Genomic DNA, 27488 nt, shown 5'->3' on the forward strand with positions numbered 1-27488 from the left:
TTTTCTTTTTTAGAAAAATATATTACTTTATTAAATTTATACAAGGCAGTTACAACATTATCGAACTCGGTATACAATTTGTACATATCCTACCTTTCTCGAGTATTTCAGCATCGGTGTTGTTAACCATTAAGACAAGTACATTGTACATTATTAGTTGGAGGTAGATTTGTAAGCGAACAAATTTACCTAAATCTAATATTTTACTACGTGTTTTGGTGTGATATTCATTGGTACGGTAATTAAATTAAATTTATTTCGTACGCTTTTAAGTGTTGCACTGCACTTTGGAATCATGCTGTATATGTTATATTGGTACGTTTGTACTTATAGTTATGGTTTTAGAATTTATGCATAGCTAGTGGAACAAGGATACGAACAGCACCTTACGTTCGATATCACAGCTTAACGCGAACATTTTGTGTTGTCTTAAAAGATTCAGACATTAATGCTGTTTGTGTTCTCGACTTTTGCGGTATTTTAAATATTCTTTATATTTGGCTCTTCCAGTTTTGCAAATATTAGTATTTCAACACTTCTCTAAGTAGTGAACGCTCGAACTTTTTTTTCCTATTGGTACTTTCTATTCGTGGTTTGTAATTACTTATCTTTCAAATTTTATGATTGTTTACTCTGTGATTAATTGCGTCCGATGCATCCCTATTACATGTATAACGTACATTTACTTGAACCGAATTATTTACAATTAAATTATAAAATTTTCCCCACAAACACTGACAGTTCGTGAATAATGTTGATTATAAACACGCGTCATTCCCTTAAGCATGTGTTTGCTTTGCTTTTGTACGGAACTGCGTAATGAATACGCACGTCACTAAAGTGTGCCTAATATTCTAAATATATACATTGCATCCCTAGGAATGTACATAATTTTAGTGCAATTGCTATTTCTCTTTCGCTGCCGTCGCTGCACTTAGAGCCGCTTGTTCGCGTTGATACCTAGAAGAAAAGGTTTTATCAGATACGCGCTACGGAGAAAACAGTATCTTGCAATTGACTTTCTTTAAACAATATCACTTTTGATAGGCATTGATTCTATACGTGATAAAATAATTCTATCGAATGAACAATAACTAAGCAAAAATTAAATGGTTGTTCCAGTTTTTTGTCCCGATTCTGTACATGACACTCTCTGCGGTTACCAGACACACCAGCAGCGTTATTTGCTATTTGCAATCGGTGCTGTTTGTCATTTGCATGTGATATTATTTGAACGATGCGAGGACAAAATTGTAAAGCTTTTACATAACACCGTAAGAAGTCTTACTCACATTATCGCCCGACTAACTTGGTACAAAGACGTTAGCGCTACGAAGAGATTTACGCTAAACAGGCTCCAGTTTTTCGGAGTGATCGCCAAAGAATACCTGGTCCAGATCAATCCGGTAACGCCCAGAGCGGATGATTGGCTAATGGAGAGTTGATTTGCTGGCCTCTGGAGATCGCCGAGACCAGCTATCACTAGTCCCTGTAATTTTGAAAATTCGTTTTAATGTTGACGAAATCTATGCATTAAAGATGAGGTATATATGTGTATTAGGAACGGAGAGGAAAATAGCAAGCCTCCAGGCACAAGAAAGGCGGATAACGAAGGGGTCAGCAATGCGGGTCGTATTCAGATAGTTCACTTTAAAAGGTTGACCTATATTCGGCTAGATCGACCGCGATTTATTGCGAGAGATGCGCGCGCGTGTGTTTTCGACCGAGGCAATTTTTTATCCGCTGAATTTAGAATTACCCGAGTTACGAAACGCACGCGATATAGTTCCCTTTTGTTGCTTCTTGTTGTCACGGGAAAATATATAAATAGTGTCGCTAACGATTTCGTGCATCGCTCTAACCGTATGAAGCCGTTACTTTTGGACTTGGTGCGGACACGCGAGCCTTTTTGTCGCAACAGCGTATTCTTTTCTTTCTTTTTTCGTCTTCATCTAAGAGAAAAAAAGCTAGACATACGTTGGTGCGTCACAAAGTTGCTCATTTACATCGCGACTTGGAGAATGCTGAAGATATCGCATGGCGATGAGATTAGTCGTGTCTTTTGCAACAATCGTCCGAGCGAAGGGATTTGGATCGAGTCCATGAGGATATAACGTCGTAGTTAGACGAGAAATATTTCTGTACGGTTTACTGCAGCCAGAAATATAAAGACCGTGCATTTAATCAGCTTGCGTTAAAATCGATTTAACTCGTGTTAACTGGATTATGCGTATCCAACAACCGAGAGTCTTTACGTGCGATCAATGATTTCCTTCCTCCGTTGCTTGATTTCGAACGATTATCAATCAGCGAGACGTGAAAATTTCAATGATATTACTGACCCATTTGAATGCAGGTGCCCAGAAGAATATTGTCTGCGGACCTGAAAAGCGGAAAATAGGTCGATACTGCTGTTACGTGTCACTTTGAATAATTGCGGTGTAATGTATGTACAAATAGTCTAACAACGAAACGATACGAAAAGCGTAGGATTCATGGTACAACGATAACGATTATGCCATGCTTTCAAATTCACGCGAAGATAAGAAACTTTGTTTCATAATGCACGCATGTTGCTCAACCGTGTTCAGACTAAATCGAGCAAATTTTGCTTATAAAAAGTAAATCCAGAATACGCTCTAGCGTGAAACCTTCGAGCCCGATAGTTCTTGGTCTTGGAGCGATAGTTCCAAGAGAAGCAGAGCAGAAGGAGGCATAAAAAATAGTGGCGCATTGCAATGTAGGGCAGCGTGTCGCGGAATGACATTGATTTACATGTGCACACGAGTTAACGACGGTCAAGTCCACCCGGGTTTCTAAGCAGTGCAGCGGAAAAGACCGAGAGAAAAGGGAGAAACGACGGCGTATACTTTTTGCCCGTCCGGTTGAACACATGCTGCACGATGACACGAGCGTGTATGACGCACGCACGTGCGTCGTCGTCTAATTCAGAAATTTAAACGATCGTAGCTCTACTAACCAGCTGGATGATTCCACAGCGGCTGAAACTTCTCAGGCACGAACTTGCCAATCTTGGTCATCGTGTTTTTGTAAACGACCGACATTGTTTTTGTCACGCGTCCACACGCCCACGATCCTCGGGAAGGAGAATAAGTATCGACGAGCGAATTGTGCGGATATCTGCCACTGACCGGGCAGAACGTGGAGATGACAAGCGGTCGACGCGATCCGCACACCGAGACTGAATATCGCCAAGTGCAACGATTGGTAACCGTGCTGGCGGTACGAGTAGTCCGCACTTACCCCTTTCCCCGCGTACATTTCCGGAACCTAACGTGCTCTGTTACGTCTACGTACGATATCTACGGGCATGTGTGCGTCCTTATAATATTCCCACACAATCGTAGATTATTTAGGACCTCGTTAACCACACGTGCTCCCCGATCGATTAATGCCGACGGATAATAGCAATGTAGTAACTAACGTGCGTTTATTGGCACGTGGAAATACCCTTCTACGGGTATCGTTCGCTATCGATACTCGAAAATAATATAACTATATAAATTACTGTGTAAATAAATATTTATTATTCGTAATAACTCTTCTACGCGAAATAGTATAGAGGGTAATGGAATTTATAAATCGTTTAAATTTCTCAGATAATTACGTGTACGGATCTTAATGAAGTTATCGCGCTGCTCTACTCAATCTATCTACAGATAAGATCGTGATTGATAAATCTCAATTGCGCTTGTCTGTCTTTTAAATGGTATGCAATTACTAGGATTCAACGAAATACCAATGAATATGGATTCGTAATCACGCGATCGTAATTTATTCAGAAGATGAACTCTCACGCGTATTTCGAATGTCTGGCGAGTGCCAAACTATTGCACCAACATATTGCCGATAAGGGAATGTTCCGACGTACGATCATGAAATTAAATCCTTAACTTTACCGATAATGTACTATCGATACACATATCTTAATATATAATCGACATACCAATATAGTAATCGACATTGGCCTAGAGTATAAAATTGACCACTTCGTCAAGTGCCAAGTCGTACGTTGCATGGTCATTCCATACTATTAATACGCTAACCACGTGTAGCTGTTAACATCATAACAGTGCAAACAGTACGCGAATGCGATTACAAGTCCGTTGATCTCACGGAAATAATGCGTGAAAGTGTGCGTGTTTGCAGAGGTTTATTTACATTTAAATGTATACAATATTTTCGTAGAACGTTGAGTAAAATGTTAAAAAAAAACGCAAATACAATAAATGCTAGAAAAAAAAAACGGTATTCGACGAGAGAGAAAGATAAAGAGAATGTAAACTTCGTTTTCGACTGATCAAACAGTAAGATCGAGCCATTCGTGAGCAACAGTATCATTCGCACCTCCCATCAATTGCACCACAATTAACACGAATACATCGATCGCGTGTATTCTTATATCACAAAGTTTGATACATATTTTGGCGTATACGTGTCTAAATATTTTCATTGCATACACGAAATATATGTCAAAATATATGCAGTCTATTCAATATATATATATATGTATATATGTTTTAGTTAATTTGTCTAAATTAGTTGTACTCGGAAACATCGACAAATTTTCTATTATATATTATTGTTCAGCTTGTTGTATTCTCAACTATTCATCTCATTGGAACATTCAATAATGTTTAAATAATTATACGATTAAATAAATTCGCCAAAAATGAACAAATTGGCGCACTGAAATATGGTATATAATAAACGAATTAAATATAATTATAGATATTGATTTAAAGAATTTTGTTCGTTTTTATACTCTATATATAAAGTAAATGCGTAGCTTACTGTACTTTGATTTTCGTAAGTCATCTGGAGCGATAAGCTCTCGATGGACCTCCTTAAACTTCTCACGAAAATCATAATACTATATCGCAAATTAATTGCTGAACGAATAATTGAAATATACAATTCGTTATAAATTAAATTCAATTTATGAACAAATCTTGACTTCTTAAATATGTATATCATACATTTAAGGCACATTGGTAGTATAAAGTAACACTAAAAACTAGTATTGACTTTATATAGTTCGATAAACGGACGAAAAGTCAAAGGTATGGAACTTTCCATAATTAATAAAACATCAACAATTTATATGGCGATGTTTTAACGCTAAATTTGAATAGGTCTCAAAATTTACTACTTTACCTAAGTACTATTAATTGATTTAATTTTTTTTCTTTAAATATATTGCAAATATTTTTTCAATGCATTCTCAAAATTATAAAATAATTTTTTTCTCAATTTTTGTAATTTAATAAAATTACTGATATTTACAAAAATGATGTATACGTAATAAAATATACTTTATATTGCATATAAAGTTGCATATGCATAATTATAATCATACATAAAATATATACCCGCGAGCGTGTGTATACTCGAGAGCATCGTGTAGAGTTACGATAAATTATCTAAAATATGTTTAAAAAATCATTTGCCTGGAGACTAAGTAGTATAAAATTTAGAAGTGCGCTTAATTATTCGAATTACGAATGAAAGTAGCTATCAAATACACAAATGCTTCCAAATATGTGGGTATTTTCAAAATCTATAAAATATATGTATAATACTATAAAAATGGTAGTTAAAAACAAAATGAAAACCGTAGTTTTGTTCGTGTGGATGTAAAAATATGAGATCTTCATAATTTCGCAGTAAATGCAAGTAAATGCAAGTCGTGTTAAAATATTGAGAAATTTATGTGTTTCCACATGCAATCTTGAGCATTATTAAATTAAATTGCATCAAAATTAATTGATATTATAATCTTAATTATAATCACCGATTAGGCATATTCTCTAGTCAAAAAATTCACCATCAAACCACATTGGATGCTTGTAAATAAAATTTGTATAACTGAGATCATATATTCCACAAAATATTTCTGATTATTGCATGTGCGCGATATAAAACTTTCAAACTGAATTATAGGAATACTTAATTATAAAATAGTTTTCATTAGCTGTACCCACATAATGTGAAAGTACTAACAGACCCATATATATCAACTGTAACAAATTTTGTGAAATCGGTAGATATGCATACTTTGCCAAAGAAGTTTGATGGTAATTCGACAACAGCTAACAACGCTGGGCGCGTAGGATCCTTACCTACTTTGGATCTCCAAAATTTAGTTAAGTTATGCGTGTCTTTCTCGACGCTATTACCTTCGTCTATTTGGCGGAAATCATATATACCCGAGTCTACGCTTTGACTAGTAGATATTTGCGGATAGACATTAATTTTTTCACCAGCAAGAGGATTGTTAAACCAGTGCTTCGATCCGAGTCGCAATTTTATTTTTGGTTTGTTCTGAGGGTTGTACACAGGTAGAGCAATATTCCACCAAACTAGTTCGTCAGAACTTACAGAGAGTAAAATTGGAACGTCAATTATTGACGGAGCCCAATTTATTTGAGTAATGGAACTAGTATGATAGCACAATGTAAGAATTTGCTCCGGGATTGTTATATCGATCACCTGAAAGTGAAACATTGTAATATTCAAACGGTATACTATTTTTACAGTTTAGGATAGTATGCGATAAAAACTTACAAAAATATCCCCATTTTCTAAACCTACAGCTAAATATTTTTCATTCTCTGAGATTTCACAACACGTTAGCTTATAACTATATCTTCTTCTAAAGTATTCTATTATGTTGGTACACGGTGGTTGTGTTGCTGTATCATTTTGTAGTTTATACAGAACCACATCGCTATCTTCATTTAACACAGCTAGGAAATTTTTCTGATAACTCAAGCAACTAAAGTTGGTAACTACATCTGAGCCTCCGACGGCTACTCTATTTATTCGTGACCAATTTGTATCATAGATATTCCAAAGTGTTACCACACCGTTTCGCGTTACCGTTATTACACATTCTTGATCAATCTTATGAATTGAAATAACGTATCCGGTATTCTCAACTAAATACGCTACTTTCGCGTTTTTCCATACCTGTAAAACACAACACATGTAACCATTTAAGTAACGTTAGTAACTTTTCATACGTCTAATATGATAACAATTTTCTACTGTACTCTTAAGTTGTCATCTTTTCCTCTACAGACAAGTATGTCACTGCTGCTTTCGTCCGATTTTACATCTAAAATTTTGATCAACTCCACATTAGACAACAATTTTAATACACGTATGTTCATTTTACTCCGTATATCAAATATATTCACAAGGCCTTCATCGGTAACATAAATTATTTTCTCTTCGTGAAGAATTAAATTATTTATTTTTCCATTAATCGGTTCGGTTTCCGCTATTATATCATCACTAGATAATGTGATAATAGTATTCGAAAACGTTTCTGTAACTATAGTATCTGGTACATTCAATCTTTGCACTTTTGCGTCAAATAAGCGTTTTTTTGTTGACGGGTAACTTCCTTCTACCGGAAATTTCCAGTTATGAAGCAATCGGTTCTCGCTACCACATATGATGTGGTATCCCTGTTCTTCTAACCAATATGTATCCAAAGAGGAGACACGACTTTTATAAGTAGCTAGTGGTTGATGTCCAACGTCTGCATCCCATATGTTTATGAAACCGCTGGAATCGGCCAAAACTATGTATTGACCGTCATTAGTCAAGCTGGCGCAAACATAAACGGTTCTTCCATTTTCAGCAGTTGCTCTTATTTGCTTACTATAACTATGCATATCATTATTGCTTGATGGAAACCATTTTACATATACAGCTTTCTTTTCGGTAACAATAAATAAAGAATTATTTTGCTTTGGCACACTGCGGAAAAAGATAATTTTTCTGTTTTCTAAGTTTGGATTGTACTGTGTTAAGTATTTATATTCGTTGTCGCATCTACAATATGATATCAGAACACCGTGTATTTCATCCATTACATGAAGTAATGTACTTTCCCTTGTGAATGTTATATGTTTCAGATAACTATTACTGAAAAAATGATTAAAATTTTATTTTCTTCCAATACTAATGAATAAAATATTAAATTTGTGTGTATGCGTTAAAACTGACCTCTGTGGATTATGGTTCTTATTTGACAATACATTTCCAAAACGATCCCAAACCTACAAAATAAAGACACACATTGTTTAATTGGAACACATTGACAAGCTTGTGTTCAAATTTATATAAACATACCATTATAGTCCCCTTATCTGTGCAAGCTGCAATACGACTGTTATCATGTGCAAATGTCATATCTAGTATTATTTCACTAGGAACAAAAAAAACTACTGAGCTATCGTCGTGATGCACTTTATTTGTAAAAATTCCTTTCCAAAATATTTGCTTTTGCTTTGGACTTAATACAGCAATATTACTTTGCTCATAATTCTCATCGTTAGAAAGTCTAAAAAGTTTCACTGTGCCATGATCATCTAGTGACAAGAAACAATCACCTTCGCTAGATATAATAATTTTTTTTATGCAACTATTTCGATCATGTCCACTGAAAAGCTTTTGTCGTTTGTAAAAGCTGTCCCATAAGTATATTTCACCGGTCCTATTCCCAAATAAAATTATATTTGGATCACACGTAAAACATGATGTGGATACTTCTGTGGACATTTCTTCACTAAAAGGTATATCCATTTGTCCTAATTTCTTATTATGAAACAAATATAAAAGATAGGATCTTTCTCTGGCAAGTTCAATGGCAGTATTTTTAATGTATCCTTGATCAGGATGACTCATGGCAATCTGTATTATATCCAAACACTGCTTACGTCTATGTTCTGCTATAATGCATGATTGTTCTCTCAAGAACTTTGTTAGATCATCAAAACGCATTTCATATTCTTCTATACAGTTCGTAATGTATGTTCTATAGTTATTCAAGTCGATTAACAAATTATTCAAGCCACTGTGAATTATTGCTGCTTGAATAAAATCAAAGTCCAAATATATGTCTGCAAATTTGTCATATAATTCTGCTTGCTCCAAATGATATCCAATATATGAATAACTATAATTATCAGCTGGTAGTTTTGAGAAATCATCCTTGCAATGTTTACGATACTTTTCAATCAATGATTTATGCATTTTTATTAAATCATTTTTGTCACATTTCTTTCGGAGGTGACAAAGCAATAAATCATGAACACCGTAGATGTAGCTACCTAATTCGTCATTCCACTGTCTCGCTGCAAGTGATTTATGACATAAATCAAGCATTATTTCTTCAACTTCATATTCGCTTCTTTCCCATAGAATTTCCAATGTCTATAAAATCAGTTGAAATATTATAAGATATAAGTTGAGTATTTTATAATAATATAAAATACTTCATAAATATTATATGAGAATAACAACACTTTACCTGTGGTGTTATGTTAACATCTTCTCTAAAAATGACTAATTCTTCATAACGTTTTCTCATTTCAGTAGGTAATTGTTGTATACACATATCAAAAATTGCTTCTTGTTTTTTTAAAAATTGTTTATATACACTGAAAAATAAGTAAAACACTATTTGAAATTATCACAAAAATTTAATCAAATACATATTGTATAAACACCTTTTAATAATGCAAGTAGATATCTCAAATCTGCAATAAGTTTAGCCTTATTTGTCTTTTTTTTTTATTTCAGCATACCATAATCGCAAGGAAAATTTAACTTCTAATATACTTTCCTCCAAAAGTCCTAGCTTTTTGAGTTACCCAATGTACTATTAAGGTGACAATATGTACTTATATGGTTGGTATATAATATATACCCATTTCCTTCATCCCTGTTTCTCAATGAATTTAAGTAGTACTTCCACCTATCTGAACGCAGTTTCATATCATGTTTAAATTCCCCAAATTGAGCAGCAAACATTGCTATTAATAAAGGCATTCCTTTACATTCATCATGAATTTGTTTTGCTTCCGAAGGTAGATTTTCTACTTCTGTTTCTAACACTTTAGCAAAAAGACCTAAAGTTTCTGCTTCGGTAAATCCATCTTTCAACTGTGTATGTAAACAGAAATATTTTTTTATTATATATTCATTAGACATATATTGTTATTGCAGAAAAGAAGATTGAAAAGTAATCTACCTCAATGACAGAAGGTCTTTTATCCCATACAAGTTTAAGATCATCTGTAGTTACCAATGTTTTGCATTGAAAATCAAATGCTTCTATTATTTTGCTATCACAGACATCATCCAAGATTAATAGAGCATCGCAATGCTTTTCTTTACAAAAATGATCATGTAAGAAATAGATTAGTGATTCTTTTAAAGGTCCTGAATCTAATGAGTTTGGCACTATTTCTATATTTTTAACAAGATGATAAAGTCTATTCAGTTGAATTAATATTTCATCATCGACTGGATATTTATATCTAAATTTGATCCAATAAACTTCATTCTGAGGAAAAAATAATAAATTGTTTAAATTATAGACTAAAAATTTACTTGTGATCTTTCAATATAGACCATAGACTTACGTGAAATACATTTTCTACGAATTCTGTGTCTCTTAATGTACTAGCTGTTAAGCTTGATTTACCAAAGCCCTTCATACCAAGGAGCACGATATACCCATTGGATTGTAATTGTTTCAAATCATCTTTCAACTGTTTCATCTATAATCAAAAATCACTGGCCTGATTTTATGTAAGAATTATGCTTAATTAAATAGAATAGTGACCAAATATTGAACAATTTTACATTTTAAACTTACATGACAGATTTCCATAAGCATATACATATAAGATAACAAATTTCACAATTAGCTAGACTCAGAACAGTCTTTATGTATCTTATAGAAAATTAAAATATAGGAACATAATTATTAAATATAGTATAAAAATATAAAACTATGATGATACATCAATTGAATTATAGTAGCTGATATGCCTGTTATTTTTCAACATTTTAATGACACATATGGTATATACCTTTTGTTTTCTTTCAACGGTTAATGGTAAAATTGGGGGAAGCGTTGGTGTGCCTACATATTTTTGTTCGCTAACAAATTTCCCATTCTCCTCGAAATAATCCATTTCTCTGCTTAACCATTCATAATGATGTCTTAAAGCTTCACGAAAAATATTAAATGCACTTGGGCCGCAGCTAAAAAAATTCAGAGCAGCAATTTTGCAAATAGCATATAAATACCAATGGTTACAGTTTTTTTTTCTAATAATACTTCTTTATAAAAGTTCAAATATTAATTAATTTCATGTATGATTGCTACCTTGGTAGTATATCCAATAGGATTTCAGCTTTTTCTTTTTTAGAAGCACCACTTTTAATTTTTCCTATATGAATATCTGTTAATATATGTTGTGATTGTAGCGGCTTTATAATACTATTATGTACATCCATATCGGCCACTATCCTCTCTCGCAGCATTTTAAGAATATATTGATGTAATTTATCCATCTGTACAATGTCTATGTATATTTTATTGTATTATTTGTGCTAAGTTTGTAACAAAGTTATCTATAAAAATGAATGAAAAGACTCCTAATCTAACTTGTAGATTCTCAGATAACTAGATAAAGTAACATTCCTTAAGTCTGAATACAGTATTTTCAAGGCTCTCCAGCCAAATGAACCTTGACATACAAAATTTTAATTATTTCATTTATCAAATTTGTACTTTGAACAATACGAATAAAAACCACAGCAAAGGTATGAAATAAATTGCATTTAAAATATTTTTTTTATACATGGTGCATTATCCTTTACTCAGATAAAATATTGCCTAGGTGAGTAATCTACTCACTATCTAAGGAAATACATAAATAACAATATAAGATAATGAGACAAGTACATATACATTTTACTTCTTCTTAGAAATTTCTTTGTTGTGATTGTCATTTATTGGAATATGTTGAGACGGTAATTATGACTTGTTTAATGTATGATTAATAATATTTTTGGCATCGAGTTAAGAAAATATGAGAGCACAGCGGTCAATGACTCCCAAAAGGAATTGAAACGTAAGCCTCGTGGTCGTTTCAGATTTTATGAACAGCGTACTGTAAAATTGTTACCTTTCTAAAACCGCCTCCTGGAAATACGTAGTATTTCTGTGTTTTATGCGGCCTTTGTCTTACAATGAAGATAATTCTTTTACCATTCGATATAACAGCACCTCACTACCATATCACCACCAAAGAGCAACTGACACTATCGTCACAGACTAGTGATACACGAAGAAGTATCCCTTCCAGGTAATACGTATTTCAAATATAGATGGCATACAATTCGTTATCTTTCATACCAAGTACATCCCTCCTGAATACGGCGGGTATTTATGAAAATTCTTTACAATGATTAATCATAAATAATTAAATCACGTGAATTATAAAAACAGTTCTTTTATCGTACTAATTGTTGACAAAGTGCCGTCAAAATGACGTCTCTCCAGATATCTAATCTTAGTCATCGATAAATAATTCAACTAATTTCTATTGTTATTCTATTAATGTTTGTGCTCTGTTATCAACTTAATTTAATTAATTAATACATATTTATTTGACAATCTATTGGCCATTATTACAGTGAATGATCATTAGATTCTCAGGTTTCCTTTTCCTATCTCTTTACTCGTTCATTTTGTTGCCAATTACAATAAAAATTTGGTACACAATAGATGTATAATATTTTTAGTTGAAAAAATAATAATTTAAAGAAAAGAGAAAAAAATAAATTCACTGCGATGGCCGGGAATCGAACCCGGATCAACTGCTTGGAAGGCAACTATGCTGACCATTACACCACCATCGCAGCTTGGTTATTAAGTTTTCAAGGCATGATAATAGGTGTCTTGCCAATTACAAGAGATAAAAATGCAATTTCCTTAAAAAGAACAAAAAGAAATCCCCTGCGATGGCCGGGAATCGAACCCGGATCAACTGCTTGGAAGGCAACTATGCTGACCATTACACCACCATCGCAGATGAAATTCATCTTAATTAGAGAAAAAAAGTGCTGTACAAATAGAATGTTCGCAGTAAAATAGTTTCCTTGATGCAAAAGTAAATCCACTGCGATGGCCGGGAATCGAACCCGGATCAACTGCTTGGAAGGCAACTATGCTGACCATTACACCACCATCGCAGCTATATGAATTTACTCCGCATAAGCGAATGTGGGTTTGCGATTTTAACATAAAACTATTTACACAGAAAAATTTCGAATCTTCTAACTGAAATAAAACAAGAATCACGCTCAGAGCTTTGTATTTTATCTATAACATATATTACAGAATTTTATATCGAATTTTGTTTGCTCAAATTAAAGAGAACGACCAATATTTGATTATGGTGCACGATGAATCAAATACTGACGCTTAATGAGCACGCATGAAGCATTGTTCAACAAGCATCCGTAAATTAAACAGTATTATCCACTCAGAGCGATGCATTTGATCATAAATGTTCGGAACAACCCGTGGTTGATCCCTAAAAATGAAAAAAGTTTGAAACCTGTCGTTACAGCACGGAATCTCTTTCAATCGCGCGCTATTGCTTAATTCCGTAAAATTAATATCATCTATGTATACAACGGCATTGAAGTGAAAGCCTTCGTGTGTACGCCTCGCGTAAAAATTTCGCGACGAAACATCGTGTCGTTAAATGTTGACGCGCACAATGGGGAGAAAGTTTCGCGTTCCGTTCTGCTCACGATTAAACTATTCGGATTATGAAAATGTACTCCCGGCGAATACCAGCGATATTTTCAGCTCTGTCTACGTGTTCGTCAATATCGGTGCCGGTGCATTCACGAGCAACACGAAATAACCAGCGAAATATCAAGCTGGACCCGATGGCGAGCCAGTCGTTGGAAGATTAAATCATTCTTGAATAATTCTGGCCGCCGCGGTAACTGGTGTCGATATTGTCCCGCGATACGAGATTGCGAAAATGAATTACTCGATTAGTATAGTCAGGCTATTCAACGTGACGCGTATAGGTGGAGAGAGTGGGTCCCGGCGCGTACGACACAAGCTGCAAATTCGATTACGTTAGAAACAGCATTTGGCGCTCAGTCTGCATTAGCGGTGCATTGGTTACTTGCCTGATTAATTTGTCGCGGATTCGGAGCAACGAACAATCCGGTAGCTCGAAGATGTCGCTCGAAATGTCGGGAACCGCGAGAAGATCGATAGTTTTGAAAGCGGGCGCGTATTTTAATTAAAGAGAGGGGCAGCGGCAAGGTGCATCGGAATAAGGGAGGCATAATTCATGGAACATGTAATCACGAGAGAACGTGCAGGAAGAGATTAGAATGTCACGAAAATATATCTCATCACCTGTGGCAAATTAAATGACAGAGGTGGGTCACACGGATGCCTACATAAGTTAAACTTGATCGTTATTATTCCCTGCACGATCGTTGTGATAAATTTACCTGGATATTTGCATATTCTGGTGTTTACCTGTTCTTTAATTATGGAATGATCTCATTAGAAAAAGCATCTGCGGGTTGTGTGATTTACGGGGACGAGCGGTGCGTTTATCTGGGAATTTGCATATCGCGTGTACGGGATCGTGTATACTCGGACGGCGAGTCGGTTGCCTGCGCGAAGGGGCAAACACGGTACACCGTTTCACCGGAAAGACTACCCCGCCGGTCGATTATTTGCTTTCCATCGGCTCGATCTAACTGCTGACGATCAAACGACGGTGCTTCCACGGCGAGCCGGTACACAGAGATACCTCCGTTCTTCGTTTTTCGCCCGGAAATTTATAACCCGCCCCGACAACGCGAGATTACTCAGAAGTTATACGGCGTATCTAACATTCGTTCGTTCCTTTCCGGTTCGGCCGCGATAGCTTCGCGCACCAGTTTCGCAAAAGTTTCGCAGCCGAAACTTTGCCAAACGCGAGTTCGTTGCCCCCTTCCTGTCGTTATTTATTTACGTTTTGTTTGCCCGCCGGCGGGAAAGGAACTCGCGTTCGAATCTGGTTGGTAAAGGAAAGAATTGGGATCGATAGGGGGACCAGGAAAATTGGAATAAATATCGTTCGAGTTAATAGGATATTCGGTGGCGAGAGATGCTCGGCTATTGTCTGATCCTCCGTTCACCGAATCTCTCAAGCCCTCAACCCCGTTTCACCTCTTCTACTCGCACCACGGATCCTCTTCAAAGACCAGACCGATTGTGAGAGGGTAAATTCGAACCTCTTAGGGGTTGATCGATCGCCACTAGTCTAAGCACTTCAAATAGTGTGATCGTGGTATGCGACCAGGAATGGCAATAACGTTGATAGGATGGTAATATGATTATCACCTGCGCAAGAGGACTCATAGCGGGTGTTACACGTATAATTAGAGATTGGATTGAAGAGGCCCCGTATAAGGGATCGAAGTGGGGGTAGGGAAGGAGCGCAAGTATAATGCCATGCAAATACACCTCATCACTTGGTCCAGCAGGAATAGAGTGCATTAATCCGCTAATGCACATGGGTCCCGTAAAATTAGATTCGGCCAGATTTAGTTGGGAACGCGATATTTCAGTGTCGACTGAATTCCGAACGACTCTGCCCGGTGTCGACTCTCGGAAAACGGTCGTCCCCGCGAGGCACGATCGAACCGTGAAACGTTGTTATTCGAGAGCCAGATTAATGTCGATACACGCGTGTATACGAGCTCAGTCCCGTAACCAGGTTCTCGATCGATGCAACGCGCGTCCTTAATGCGGCATTAATTCAAAAATTTACGATCATCCGCGCGCCGTTGATCGCGATGCCCGCGCATTTATAACGCGGATCGCATTATAGTCCTAACGCGCGGATATTCCACGCTCGGATTAGTACCATCGCCGCGATGCCAATTTAATTTAATGGGATCAACGTTTGCACTCGTAAATTCACGATTAATTAATAGCCTGCGCCGAAGTATCACGCGAAACGCAGTTTTATTCGCGTTCCATGTTTATCCATTAAAAGCAGAAAAGCGCCCATTTACTCCTCGGCTTTTCCAATTTCGAGCGAGCCTTCGACGAGGCTAATCGCGAAAATGTTTCCCACCGTGGAAACGTCTTACGTTTCCTGGTTACTTCGTTTACCAACGGTCGTATCCACCGTGACACGGGTTTCAACCTCTTCGCAACCGCTTTTAACGATCCTCGAATTCCATCCAACCGACTTGACCTCTTGTCACTACTCCGTGCGCCGCAACGGTACAATGAATTTTCTTGACCGCTCGTTAAAGGATTTCTTCCATTTCATCCCGTGCCCGTTTTAACGCGCAATAAACGCGCCCGTAACTCCGTACAGCTTACACGTATCCAGCGCGCAATTCAATTCTTCGTCCAATTGGAGGAGCCTCTTCCACCTCTATCGCGTCGAAAAAAAGTCCATCGTTCCCGTCTAACTGACTTGTTCTCCCGGAGCTCGTAGCGTTCTCCTCGCGGAACACGCGTGTTCCTGGCACGTTTCACGCGTTTAGCGACACCCTCTCCTTCGACGCGCTCGCTGCCCTGGCGATTAGTCGCGTCCAATTAAATTTAACGAATTTCCACGGGCACGGACGCGGCCTGATTGGTTTCATTAATTACGCATGCACTCTGTGCGGAGGACAGAGGCAGTTCTGCAGGCAGCGTGCCCGTCGACCGAAATGCAAGCTCGTTCGGATGGTGGTTCGCGTCGTGGGGTCGCTATCGCGTTTCTCACGGCCGTAGCTCGCAGCAGTCATTCCGCTCGCGTTTCGTTCTGTCCCGCTATCGGTTCCACGGAATCGAGGGCGTCCAGAGAACGATTGAAGCCCGATTGCTCGTTCGTTCGAGCCTCTATACCCTGCGGGATTCGGCTCCCGACCGTCGACACACGAACGGTGCACGGGCAACGCGTGCCGATATTCAGAATTTGCTAATTAAATTCTGTCGGCTACGCCGATTTACTGCTTGGCTAAAATATTGGTACGGCCCGGGGAATTCCTCGATTCGATGCCATTCACGGGGGTTGTTGTAATTCGGGCGTGTGCGTGTTTCAGTGGATCGAGGTAACGAAGTAAAACTGGTTCGAATTCCGGATGGTGGGGCAAAGATTCGTAACCAATTACACGCTACGTCTTAGTCGAAGAAAATCATAGTTACGGATTGGAAAATACTGTGGGTTAAAAATTGGCGCGTCATCTCTTCGTTCGAAAATATCGACTTCGAGCAGAGCTCTACAGTCTCGACGCGTACGGGAAAAAGATAGACTAATGGCGTGAAAACACGATGGCGACACGTCGATGTTGACGAGCGAACACGGGATGGTTAACCAGGAAATTAGATGCAAAGTGGCCGCGGTAAATGCAGGAAAAAGATGTTTCCTGGTATGATCGTTCGAAGGCGCCGGCAGAAGTGCACGACGAACGGCTGACATGCGAGATCCCTATGCACGCCTATCGACACGAATATGCTAATGATCCCGTGGCGCGTTAGTTATGCTAATTCCACTATGATTCACCGGGGCAAACATATGCTGCCTTGCATTTTATGCCGACCACCTGCGGAGCTCTAATTGTCGATGAATTATTAATTTACCGACGAGTTACTCCTTATTCGCTCCTTTATGCTTTCACTTTTTAAACGTACTCAATGTCTGCATCAGCGGGCACCGTAAAACCGTGCCCTCGCGCAACGACGATAACGGTAAACCGGTGCACTATTATTACCCGCTTCTACCGACGTTAGAAAACTACTAATTTTACATTCCTGTAATAGTAACGGCGGACCACGATCCTTTTAACGCGTCTGCCGGTCCGCGTCGGCCTTACCAATTATTGCCGTGTAATTGCACATCGGTAGATCGCCACGTGTTCGATACGCGTATTTCGGTATCGACAGGGCGGGTATAAGCCGGGTAAAGACGGATGTACGCTCGCGCGGCTCGCAACTCTACCGCGTAAATCTTCCCGGTGTACATCCTCGACTAGACACCCCCCTACTTGGTTGGCCTTCTTCCGCGAGAATGCTAATTAACAATTGGCAATTCGCAGGCCGCTCAGGGTGAGACCGTAAAACGGTACGTTGGCGCGAACTAACAAGGCGTGAAGGGTGATTTAGCCGTGGGTGACGTCACGGGTCGCGTCGTGGATATTCGAGGTCCTCGAGGAGAGAGGAGCCGAGAGATGGCCGTCGAACGAGCACGAACGCGGAACGGTCGAGGCGCGGAGGCGCGCCAGTAGCTAGCACTACGAGAATGGCGGAAAGAGAGACAGATCCCCGCAGGCTCGTAAACTGGCGCAATGGCCCTGAGAAGGGGGTGGTTTTCGCCGGGGCCAAAAAGCGGACGGAGGTCGTCAATGTTGATGATGCGTGGATCACGATGTACTGACGGCTCCATCATAACTCGCCGTACTCTCCGCCCCTCGGTCGATCGGTCTGCTCTCTGCCATTCTATGGGAAGATATACCACCTCCGCGATGCCTATTCCATTTGCTTTATTGAAATAACTCGGAGGACGCCGCTCCTCGTCGACACGTCGCGGGCACCAAGGGGAGTCTCCTCGATTCCTTTCCAACGATTTTCGACCATCTACTTTCGGCGATTGTCTCCCGTTACCGAATAATATCACCCGCATATTCATATCGAGAACCCTTGGAGATGAAATTCTGAAGCGACGACACGGAAGCGTTCCGTTAACATGGAATCCATAGATGGCAAAAAGCTGAATCGTAAATTTCTCGTTTGGTTGAAGTTAGTCTTAATTTCTTGTGGATACAATTAATTAAAGACAATCCTCGCTTTTTCAACAACTGTTATGCTACCATTAAACCAACTCATTAAACTGTTTTTACCTCGAGCATCCCTATAATTCGTTCAGTCTGTCGTAAACTTGTCAGTGGACACCTACGGAGATGAGCCAGCTCTGGATGGAACAGAGACGTTCGCCTTGGACGTTGATAACTTTATCGAGTTGGAAAAAAGTGGTCTATCAACGAGCGTGTCTATCGGTTTTTTTTTCTCGACGTAACCAGGTGACACACACGTGGGGGACTAGCAAGCGACGTTAAAGGACTTCTGCCCGTACCATCCATGTGTCCGTTCCCCTTTCGCTTACTGTACGGCTATTTACGGGCTGACGATGGAAACGAGTTTCACCGCATTACGATCAACCTGGACGTAATTATAATTAACCTTGTACGCGACTCGAGTATCGACGGGCTTCCGTGGTCTAGGAAGTACAGCTGCCGTCTCCTTGCATATACATGCGAAAAGTCGTTAACATCCAGCAGCAGCAGTAGCAGCAACACGGGTAAAACCGGAAACGTCGAGGCGCGTGTGTCGAGCCGGAATCGTTCCAGTCGTAGGAAAAAGTAATCCAGCGCAAACAAACTGCATAGCTCACGGTGGTGCAAACGTTGCTACCAGCGATACTGATATTTGTACGAGTCATTGTCGGCTCCGCGACGCTCGAAATGCGGGACGTAACAGAAATTACGGTCGGTCGAAGATTACTCGTTATGCAAATATACCTTGCACTTGAAACTTTGTGAATCGTCTGTATCAATACGCGCAATGAGTCGTTCCTTTAATTCCGTTACCTATATGGCGGTGAGAAACTAATATTTTATGTATATACCGTGAATGTTAATTGCGGCGTTCCATACTAAAGATCAAGTTCCAACCCGACAGAAGTTTATGTAGGGAGTATTTAATCGATAGATTCTAGTCTGGAGGGTTTCTCGTCGATTGAACCGTATCCGACTGCCGTCACGTATTGACGCCTCCACTTTATTCAATTGCTCATCCAACACAAGACCCCTGACACTTTAGCACGGGGTACAAACATGTTTTTTCGCTTTGCTCATTTCCGGGGTGAACGCGCGCGGCATTCTCGGCGATTCCGGCGTTCGTAACACGCGCGTCCTGTGTCGTCTCGACGCTGGCGACGGCGGAGCCGTTTAGTCTCTGGCCGCGCGCGCAGGGGATGAAAATGGTCAGAAAGAGAGAAGCGAAAAAAAGGACAAGAAGGAAGAAATCAATCTAATCGAAGGGTAGATCGTGCGCTCTGGTAATTTTTCCCTCATCAGGCATCGTTCGGGGATTTGATTGGTAATTAAAAGTCACCGGAGTGTGTGATTGGAATTAATGGTCAAACGGTCAATCCGCCAGGAGGGAAAAACCGAGCTGTAAAATCGCCTTCGCCTGTTCGTTCGACCGAGCCGGAACTTTGATGGGGCGAGGTTCGATTGCGAGGCGATGAAACGATACTTGATTTATTTTTTATCCCTTCGCGCCTTCGCAGGGTCTCGTGAAAACGTTCAGCGGAGGTAACGATCGATTAAAGTTAATGCAAAGGTAGATTGAAAGTGGGGAGGGAATGGACGCCATAAACTCGACCGTAACGAACGTCTTTATTTGTCGGCAATTCTGGCGAAGAAAGAGAACTATATTTACGGTTTCTTAGCGTGATCCGTGGAACCGGTTAACATTTTCGTCGCTGGTATCGTGAAAGGAAATTTACGCCAGAACGCCACGAAACTGGAACCTTTTAGGAACGCGGGTAATGGTTATGGAACCTTCTTTCTCTGCGTCAGATTTCCACCAGCCAGCCACCGTGCGGGTGGTGTAATCGTACAGACGAAAGTATATAACAATTTCAAAGGCATAACCAAAGGAGAAATACGAAGGCATAAACGCAGCGAGCTTCGACCCGGAAATGGAGGGAGTAAAGTGGAGACGATATCGAGGAAACTAGGAAGAAGCGCGATCACCGTCGTAAGTGCCGGTCGACGAACGCCCAGGACCATATGGAATTGTTTATGAACCATGCAACTTTATTTTCTTCCACCCTTAGAACACACCCGCCCCACTCTTCCGTTCCTTCCGATATTTTCTCTTTGTCATTCCGTTGCCGTGCTATTGGCGCGTGACGGCTGGCTCGTACATTAACTCTGTATCGTGTACTCGCATCTAACGTACTCTTTTCTTCCGTGAAACGACCCTGAGGATAAAACTTTCGAAATATTCAGCGAAATGCAACGAGAAACGCAAGGAACTTTTCAAACGAGCACAGACAAAAGTCGAGGTTTTCTGTCGCACGCGAAACGAGGAGATTTCGATCGCACGAATATGCCGAGTAGCGAAATGTTCGGGAAACTAACGATGAATATATTAAATTAAAGTTAAGAGATATCTGATCGATACAAGTTATCAATTTCCTACGAAATGGTGTCCGTAACGATATTGAAAAATGAACGGTAACAAGTTAACGAGCTCCGTTGACGCGTTCATGTTTAAAAGAAATTTCCATTTCTTGAGGGCTGGCAGAGGGCGAGGGGGGTGGAGAACGGAGGAAGTACGCCAAGAAACGAGAAAAGTAGATAACTTACTTTTCTCGTCAAATTCATTCTTGTCAGGGTAAAGTGACTTTGACTCTCGGGCAGGGCGAGGGTATATGCACGTAATATTGATGGACAGTGACTCGGCTGATATCGAGGCCGAGGGTAGTTTATCATCTGGGAACGAGCGCATTATGACTCGATTAATCTTCGATATTTATATTAGGGCTTCATTAAATAAAATATTCCAGTGGGACGCGATCGCCATCGAGTCGTCGTTTAAGCTTGCTCGTTCAGAAAAACTTGCTCGTTAAACAACACGGAAGAGGGTGAAAACTTTTCATTACCCTGGCGAACTTTTTTCGCGTATTTCCCTTTTATCGAATTCGCCTTACGATCATGTCGAACTTTCTTCGTGCCTTATTTTTTTATACGTCTCCGTAGATCTCGCGACAGTTATACGTCACTTTTATCTCCCGTCCCGGAAGGAATCTGCAGGTCGCGTAATTCTAAAAGCATATTCGATGGAACCTCGCTGGGAAATAGAAAATAGAATCTTCTCGAGCGGAGAGAAATAAAGCCGGACGTTTTCGAGTATTCACCGTGGAAACTTTAGTTATTCGCGGAATACGGGAGAAGATCCGCGCGGGGAGAATAGCACGATAAGCGTTATCAATAAACTACACGTATATGAAAAGTTCGAGCAGCGTCGGTGGTTTCCCCGGCTACGTCCCAATTTCCCGACGATGTCGTCTCCTTTTTCGAAAAACCTTCCACGTCCAGCGAGACTCGAACTCGAATATATATCCCATTGATATGCAAACTAACTCCCGGATCGTAAAATTCGCGTAATATCACGGAGACTTTGCAATCCGGCCCCCGCTCCCTCCCCTTTTCACCCCCGTCCGCTTTCCATCGTCGCCGAAACTACCTCGTTCAAAAGCGTCTTCGAAGTTACCGGCTGATCGTTCGACGCGATTTTATCCCGCATTATCCTGAATGATACGCCAGTTTAAACTTTAACTTGGCCATAATCACGGCGTAAAGCTAAAATACAAATGCACCCCGCTTGGAGCACCGTTACTCGGATCACGGAGCTAAAAACCGATCGAAACATGCGAATCGCGTTTCGCGCGTCGCAATTTAACCTCCACGTGAATTTCGTAACGAGAACTGTTTCCCGTGGCCAAGTCTTCCCGCTGCGTGAATTTTAAAAGGCGAGCCGATTCGTCGCGTATCTCTCACGGCGATCGCTCTTAAAACGATCGCCCCGCGAGTAATGCAAAGCTAACTCGCGATAGCAAGGGAGAGAGGGACTATAATAAAATCGTTCCACCGTTTTCTCGCGATTTTTATCGTTTTATTTTGCCTCTTGCGACCACTCGTCCCAGTTTCATTAAATATATAAAAACGGAATTTTTATGCTCTGCAATTCGTTTCAGACAAGTTCCCTCGCAGGATAAATATTAAAAGTTTCGCCGATAATGCTAGTAATGAAGTTTCGTAGGGAATCAACGTTAATTAAAACTGCATCGAAGTGAATTACTATTTAATAACGTTCGATGCTCGGCAAATTATACGAACGTACTTTTTCTAAAGGCACCTCGTATAACGGACGCGATGTTAATATCGTTCGGGGAAAAAAAAGAAGTGGCCTGATAATCCGGTCCGCTTTTTCGCTCCGAGGATTCGCCTTTGTGTAACATTCTCACCATTCCTATGCAAATGAACGAGTACGCCGACAACGAGATATCGCGCGGTGTTTCTACCTGCGACGTCTGCGAACACGATTCTCCGCCGCTCGACCTACGGTCGAGAAATCACGACCGCAATTGCGCAACCTTTGACCGGGGAAAGAGTTATCTTAGCTACGAGTTACCACTACCGCGGCGATCGAGGTGGCTGCTGGTATCGTTCGTTTCATTGTGCTCCAATCCTACGAATTTATACGCGGTCGTGTCGACCAATAAAACGAAGGGACGCAGAAAAAGAGAGGAAGAAAGGGAGAGAAACAAAGAAGCTCCGTTATAGAACGAGGAGGAGGAGGTGTAGAGGAAACGGTCCAAGAGAATCTGTTTTGCATATCGACGAATTTACGAGCAAGTCGAACCCGTCCTGTCACTCAACCTACTTTGCCCTCTCTCCTTCTGCCCCTTTCTCTGGGAGGGAAGCTTCAACCCCCGAACAGTGGTTTATGATATCGACGAAAAGTCGTCTCTCTTTCAGTGGTGCTTCCTTTCTCTGTCCTCTGAACGGCCAATCGGCGCCCTCGATGCAATTTCATCCCTCCACCCCTTGGTCCGCTTTTGCAGAGAAACACTCGCCACCCCTTCTCCGTCTCGTATCGACGAATTTATCGTCGGTACCGCTCGGTCCATTGTAACGAAGATTGTTTATGATATTGACTCTTCCTTTTATGTTAATCCGGTGTCCGAATGGTTCTGCTTGATGCAACGCGCGCAGACGAAACACGCTTCTACATACATGGGATGCATATGCAGGGGTGCGCGCGTACATCCGCACGAGCTGCGAGCCAGCATGTAAATTCGTGTGCGAACTTCTACGAGGCATGGGGACGAACTATCGACGAATTTACGAGGAAACGGACGGTTCCCTGGAACTCACGGTCCTCTCTCGTCGCGTTATGTCGCTGCTATGCTAATTGGTATAATTAGCATAGGAAGTATCGGTAAACGAATACGAGCCATCACGGTGCCCCGGTGACGTACGATATTGGCGAAGGGTGGAAGAATGATATTTGTCGTGACACCAACCGCAATTAGGCCCCGGTACATCCGACAAAAACCATTCTTTCTTTCCTTTCTCTTTGTCGCGTTTGCTAAATAACGGCAATGTACTGTGTGTAATCTTTCCCATTGAAAGCGAAAAAAAAATTTGTGTGAAGAATCACCAGTCCGTTTGCCACATAATTTCTTAAACATCACAATGAGCCACTCGTAACAGTATATCTTAAAAAGAAAAAGAGCAACAGAAAAAATCGAATCGCCATCTGCCGAGTGTCATTAGACCGCACGGACGTTTCGCTATTGTGATCCTGTCTCTTGTAATTTCGTGATAAGTAAGAGACCGTGCTCGTAGCTATTCGCAACCTTTTGTTCATCGCCACTCAGGAACAGCGTCGGTTCTCATCAGGATTTTCAGATGGCCGACATTAGGCGGGTCCCACCCACCCCTGATTTACCTAATTGGTAGGGATAATTAGCATGGCAACTGGCACGATAGCACGTCACTTTCAGTCGTGCTGTTATTCGGGGTCCCTCGGTTCTCCCTGGTGGGCGCGTTACACCGAAATCAGGCATTCGTATGTAAACTTCCGGTGATCTTCCCGCCCGATGATACCTCTGTCTCTCTCCCTCGCTGTTCCTCGATTTCGTCGATGGTCCAGCGAGCATCGAGGACCGTGGCGAGGCGTTCCGCGATGGCTGAGAAACGCAGCCACCGAGGGACTTTCCGAGTGGTTTACGAGGTATACGGCCCGCTCGAACCGCAGCACGAGGCCAACATAGATTGCATCATGGAATATAGATGGGAGAATAACTTCTCTCCCAGAGAGACTGCGAGGGAGAGAGACCAAAAATGACGGGAGACCGTTCGAGCAGGGGTTCGCGGGCATTCGATACGGAACGTTTTTGGGATACGGGTGCGTTTAGTTAAGTCATTCGCGGGGAGTATGAATCCGACACGGCTCATGATCTCGATGAGCTTTCTCTGGCTAGAAAACAAGGGACGTCGAATGGATCTTGTACGATGACTCGTGAAAGGTTGATGGACAAATATCTATTAAAGGGCTGACGATATTGTGTACCCTGTATATACTGTGCGGTCACAGAGTGTCTATTGCAGCTGAGCTTTATGAGAGGGAAATTTCCCAGACATCCTCGAGGATTTCATAAAAACAACGAAGGCAGACGCAAAGTAGCGTAGTGAAATTACGGTTTGCTTCCGTTACAAGGGAAGTACTTATAAATTTTACATACCAGCCACGATGAACTTCAAGCATCGTTTTCAACCCCCGCTGATATTACATCCCCGTTCTTTTTCCAAGAACACACGATACACGCGTCGGTTAATTATCCTCGCCCCGGATGTGTGCTGGAGAGGTGTATGCATCCCGGGGAATTAGAAATTAAACATTCACCGTTTACAACAGCGCGAAGCTAGGCTTTTTACGAGACGGAGGTTGGTAGTTGACGCGGTATCGGTTGAAATTTCACTTCGCTCGTGAAACGGGAAACGAGAAATAACACCGTCGTACAGCTCGTTAGCCATCAGAACCGTTTTACAATGAGAGAGCGCGATTCTTCGAAACAACCGTGGCGTACCGAAAAAAGAGAGAGAGGGAGAGAGAGAGAGAGAGAACAGATACGGACAGTCGTAATATTCTGTGTTCCGGTACTAATGCGTTTCGGGATGCGTCGGGTATGCAGTTGGCCGCGCGGTTGGAACAAATTGCAGCGAAATGCGCGGCGACACCGGGACGGCGCCGTGAATAAACAACGAAGTGTAACTGAAAAATAAAATCTGTGTAAAAGCGGGCGCGTGCCATATTCGCGTGATACCTTGATGGACGCGGTGGGCGATCGGTGGAGCGGTGCTTCGATTACAAGGGGGACACTTAACAGCGAAGTACCGGTCGAAACAGCGGTCGTTTCATTGCGAAACGCGGTACACCGGTATGCGGCTGCATGCGCGTTACATTGACTGATTGAGTGGCATTGAATTGAATCGAGGGTGGACGTGGGAAGGGAAACTGGCAAATGCCTGCCCGTTGCAGCGTTGCATCGACCTACAACACCACCGTCGGATCCCCTGGACCGGGTACACGGGTTTCTCTCGTGTGTCCGTGTGCGTGACACGTATCGTTGGCATTTTTTTTTTTCGCGCGAACCCACGAACCAAGTACAGGGGTCGGAACGCAATTACACCTGAGTAATTGCGGGAGCGAAAGAGAAAAGCCGGCACGCCGAGGGTGGGACGAAGAGAAGAAACGTTCACGGTTCTCCCGTACCTCGAGTCACAGGGACGAATCGGTGCCTACCGCTTTCCGCGTGCTTCCGTAACGCGGACGGAAAATGAAGGGCGCGCGCTGGTGGAACGCTTTTGTCGGCACGGAGCATTGATCTCTGGGGAAGGGTTTGGGTGAAGGTGGAGCTAATGGGGTGAAGAAACTGGTGACTGAAGTCTACTACTACTGATTCGAGAGTAGTTTGACGAATTAGTGGGGAAATAAACGCGACGAGTTGCTCGACAAAATTGTTATCTACCATTCGTTCGTATGGTTTCTTGTCATTTACGAATGAATTAACCGATATCCTTTCCACAAGAACCACCCGATTCATCAGCCGCGAAACGAACCGATATTTCAAATAATTACGGCTTTCGAGTCCCGATGGGAGAGGCATACAAAGCTATGGTAATTAATCACAGCAAGCCGCGGTGCGCCCAGCGCGTTCCCGTGAATACCGTCTAAAATTCAGTGAAACAATCGAGGGAAGTTGCGCCCCTGTATATGCACAAGTGCCATCTACAGGCGAACGGTGCTTCCACCGGCCTTCCAATCCATCTGTAAACTGTCCACTTTGATGGGACGACAATCACACCCTGTTGTAACGAAGCTCCGCGGCGGTATTGTCTCGTTTGCGCGAAATTGTAGTACCTGCCCGTTCGAACATATCGGACCGGGCAACCCGTTGAAAATAAAGATCACTCGGCGTTGATTGCGCCATTGCGAAGTAATCGAGGCACCGGCTGGCGATGGATACCACCCTTCGTCGCCGCCCTCTCCCTTTTCCAGCTACGTGTTCGAGCGGCTGTTTTTCTTTCCCTTTCTTTTTTTGTTGTTCATGTTTCAATGTTTCATTTACTTTGTTTTTGCGTCCGTGCTCAGTCGGGAACGAAGAGCGTAGACACGCGGAAGGCCCGGGGTACGTCGATTAAACGACGGCCAGCTATGAAAATTGCATCAACGAGCGACGCGATGATGGAGAGCGAGCAGTTAGCCCGAGGGCGAAGCTCAGCATCCAGGAAAAATAATGAAAAAGGTTTCTATAGGGGCATCGAGTTCGGGAATCAATTTTCACTCGCACTTATCGGTATTTCCCAGTAATTAGAATAATTTGGGGACGTAATTAAAATGCGTCCGCATGCAGACGAGCCAGGGTAATAGGGAAACGATCGACGATCCGATCGAGCCCACCCAATGCACGTTCCTGTTATTA

At 41.3% G+C, this 27488-nt stretch overlaps 2 protein-coding genes and 3 non-coding genes across 5 annotated transcripts; all 5 read right to left on the minus strand.

Moving 5' to 3' along the window:
- Positions 1-3231, minus strand: LOC143429046 (mitochondrial pyruvate carrier 2). The gene is made up of 4 exons (XM_076904422.1): positions 2981-3231; positions 2343-2383; positions 1293-1489; positions 1-960 (listed from the first exon to the last, which is right to left on the minus strand). Exons 1-4 carry the CDS (start codon positions 3063-3065, stop codon positions 906-908), a joined length of 378 nt encoding a protein of 125 aa, XP_076760537.1. The 5' UTR covers positions 3066-3231; the 3' UTR covers positions 1-905.
- Positions 3232-5871: 2640 nt separating this feature from the next.
- Positions 5872-12233, minus strand: LOC143428890 (uncharacterized). The gene is made up of 12 exons (XM_076904150.1): positions 12021-12233; positions 11216-11463; positions 10917-11091; positions 10464-10601; positions 10070-10384; positions 9746-9981; positions 9347-9476; positions 8167-9249; positions 8041-8093; positions 7077-7959; positions 6589-6993; positions 5872-6513 (listed from the first exon to the last, which is right to left on the minus strand). Exons 2-12 carry the CDS (start codon positions 11401-11403, stop codon positions 5992-5994), a joined length of 4128 nt encoding a protein of 1375 aa, XP_076760265.1. The 5' UTR covers positions 11404-11463; positions 12021-12233; the 3' UTR covers positions 5872-5991.
- A 451-nt stretch (positions 12234-12684) lies between these two features.
- Trnag-ucc (transfer RNA glycine (anticodon UCC)) lies at positions 12685-12756 on the minus strand. Its single transcript has one exon. It is a non-coding gene; the product is annotated as a tRNA-Gly (tRNA).
- Positions 12757-12854: 98 nt separating this feature from the next.
- Positions 12855-12926, minus strand: Trnag-ucc (transfer RNA glycine (anticodon UCC)). The gene has a single exon. It is a non-coding gene; the product is annotated as a tRNA-Gly (tRNA).
- Positions 12927-13017: 91 nt separating this feature from the next.
- On the minus strand, positions 13018-13089 carry Trnag-ucc (transfer RNA glycine (anticodon UCC)). The gene has a single exon. It is a non-coding gene; the product is annotated as a tRNA-Gly (tRNA).
- Between the last annotated feature and the right edge of the window lie 14399 nt (positions 13090-27488).

This window comes from Xylocopa sonorina, chromosome 11 (assembly GCF_050948175.1).
Source record: "Xylocopa sonorina isolate GNS202 chromosome 11, iyXylSono1_principal, whole genome shotgun sequence".
NCBI classification, from domain to species: Eukaryota; Metazoa; Arthropoda; class Insecta; order Hymenoptera; family Apidae; genus Xylocopa; species Xylocopa sonorina.

Bases quoted from the DNA above. Each gene is read 5' to 3' on its own strand.
- LOC143429046 (XM_076904422.1), bottom strand. From the start codon at position 3,065: ATGTCGGTCGTTTACAAAAACACGATGACCAAGATTGGCAAGTTCGTG. The intron at 1,490-2,342 runs GTCAGTAATATC...TCAAAATTACAG, and splicing joins GGGCACCTGCATTCAAATGG to GGACTAGTGATAGCTGGTCT. The intron at 961-1,292 runs GTGAGTAAGACT...CTTTTCTTCTAG, and splicing joins CAAGTTAGTCGGGCGATAAT to GTATCAACGCGAACAAGCGG.
- LOC143428890 (XM_076904150.1), bottom strand. From the start codon at position 11,403: ATGGATAAATTACATCAATATATTCTTAAAATGCTGCGAGAGAGGATA. The intron at 10,602-10,916 runs GTATATACCATA...TTTTGATTATAG, and splicing joins CCGTTGAAAGAAAACAAAAG to ATGAAACAGTTGAAAGATGA. The intron at 8,094-8,166 runs GTATGTTTATAT...TTTATTTTGTAG, and splicing joins CAGATAAGGGGACTATAATG to GTTTGGGATCGTTTTGGAAA.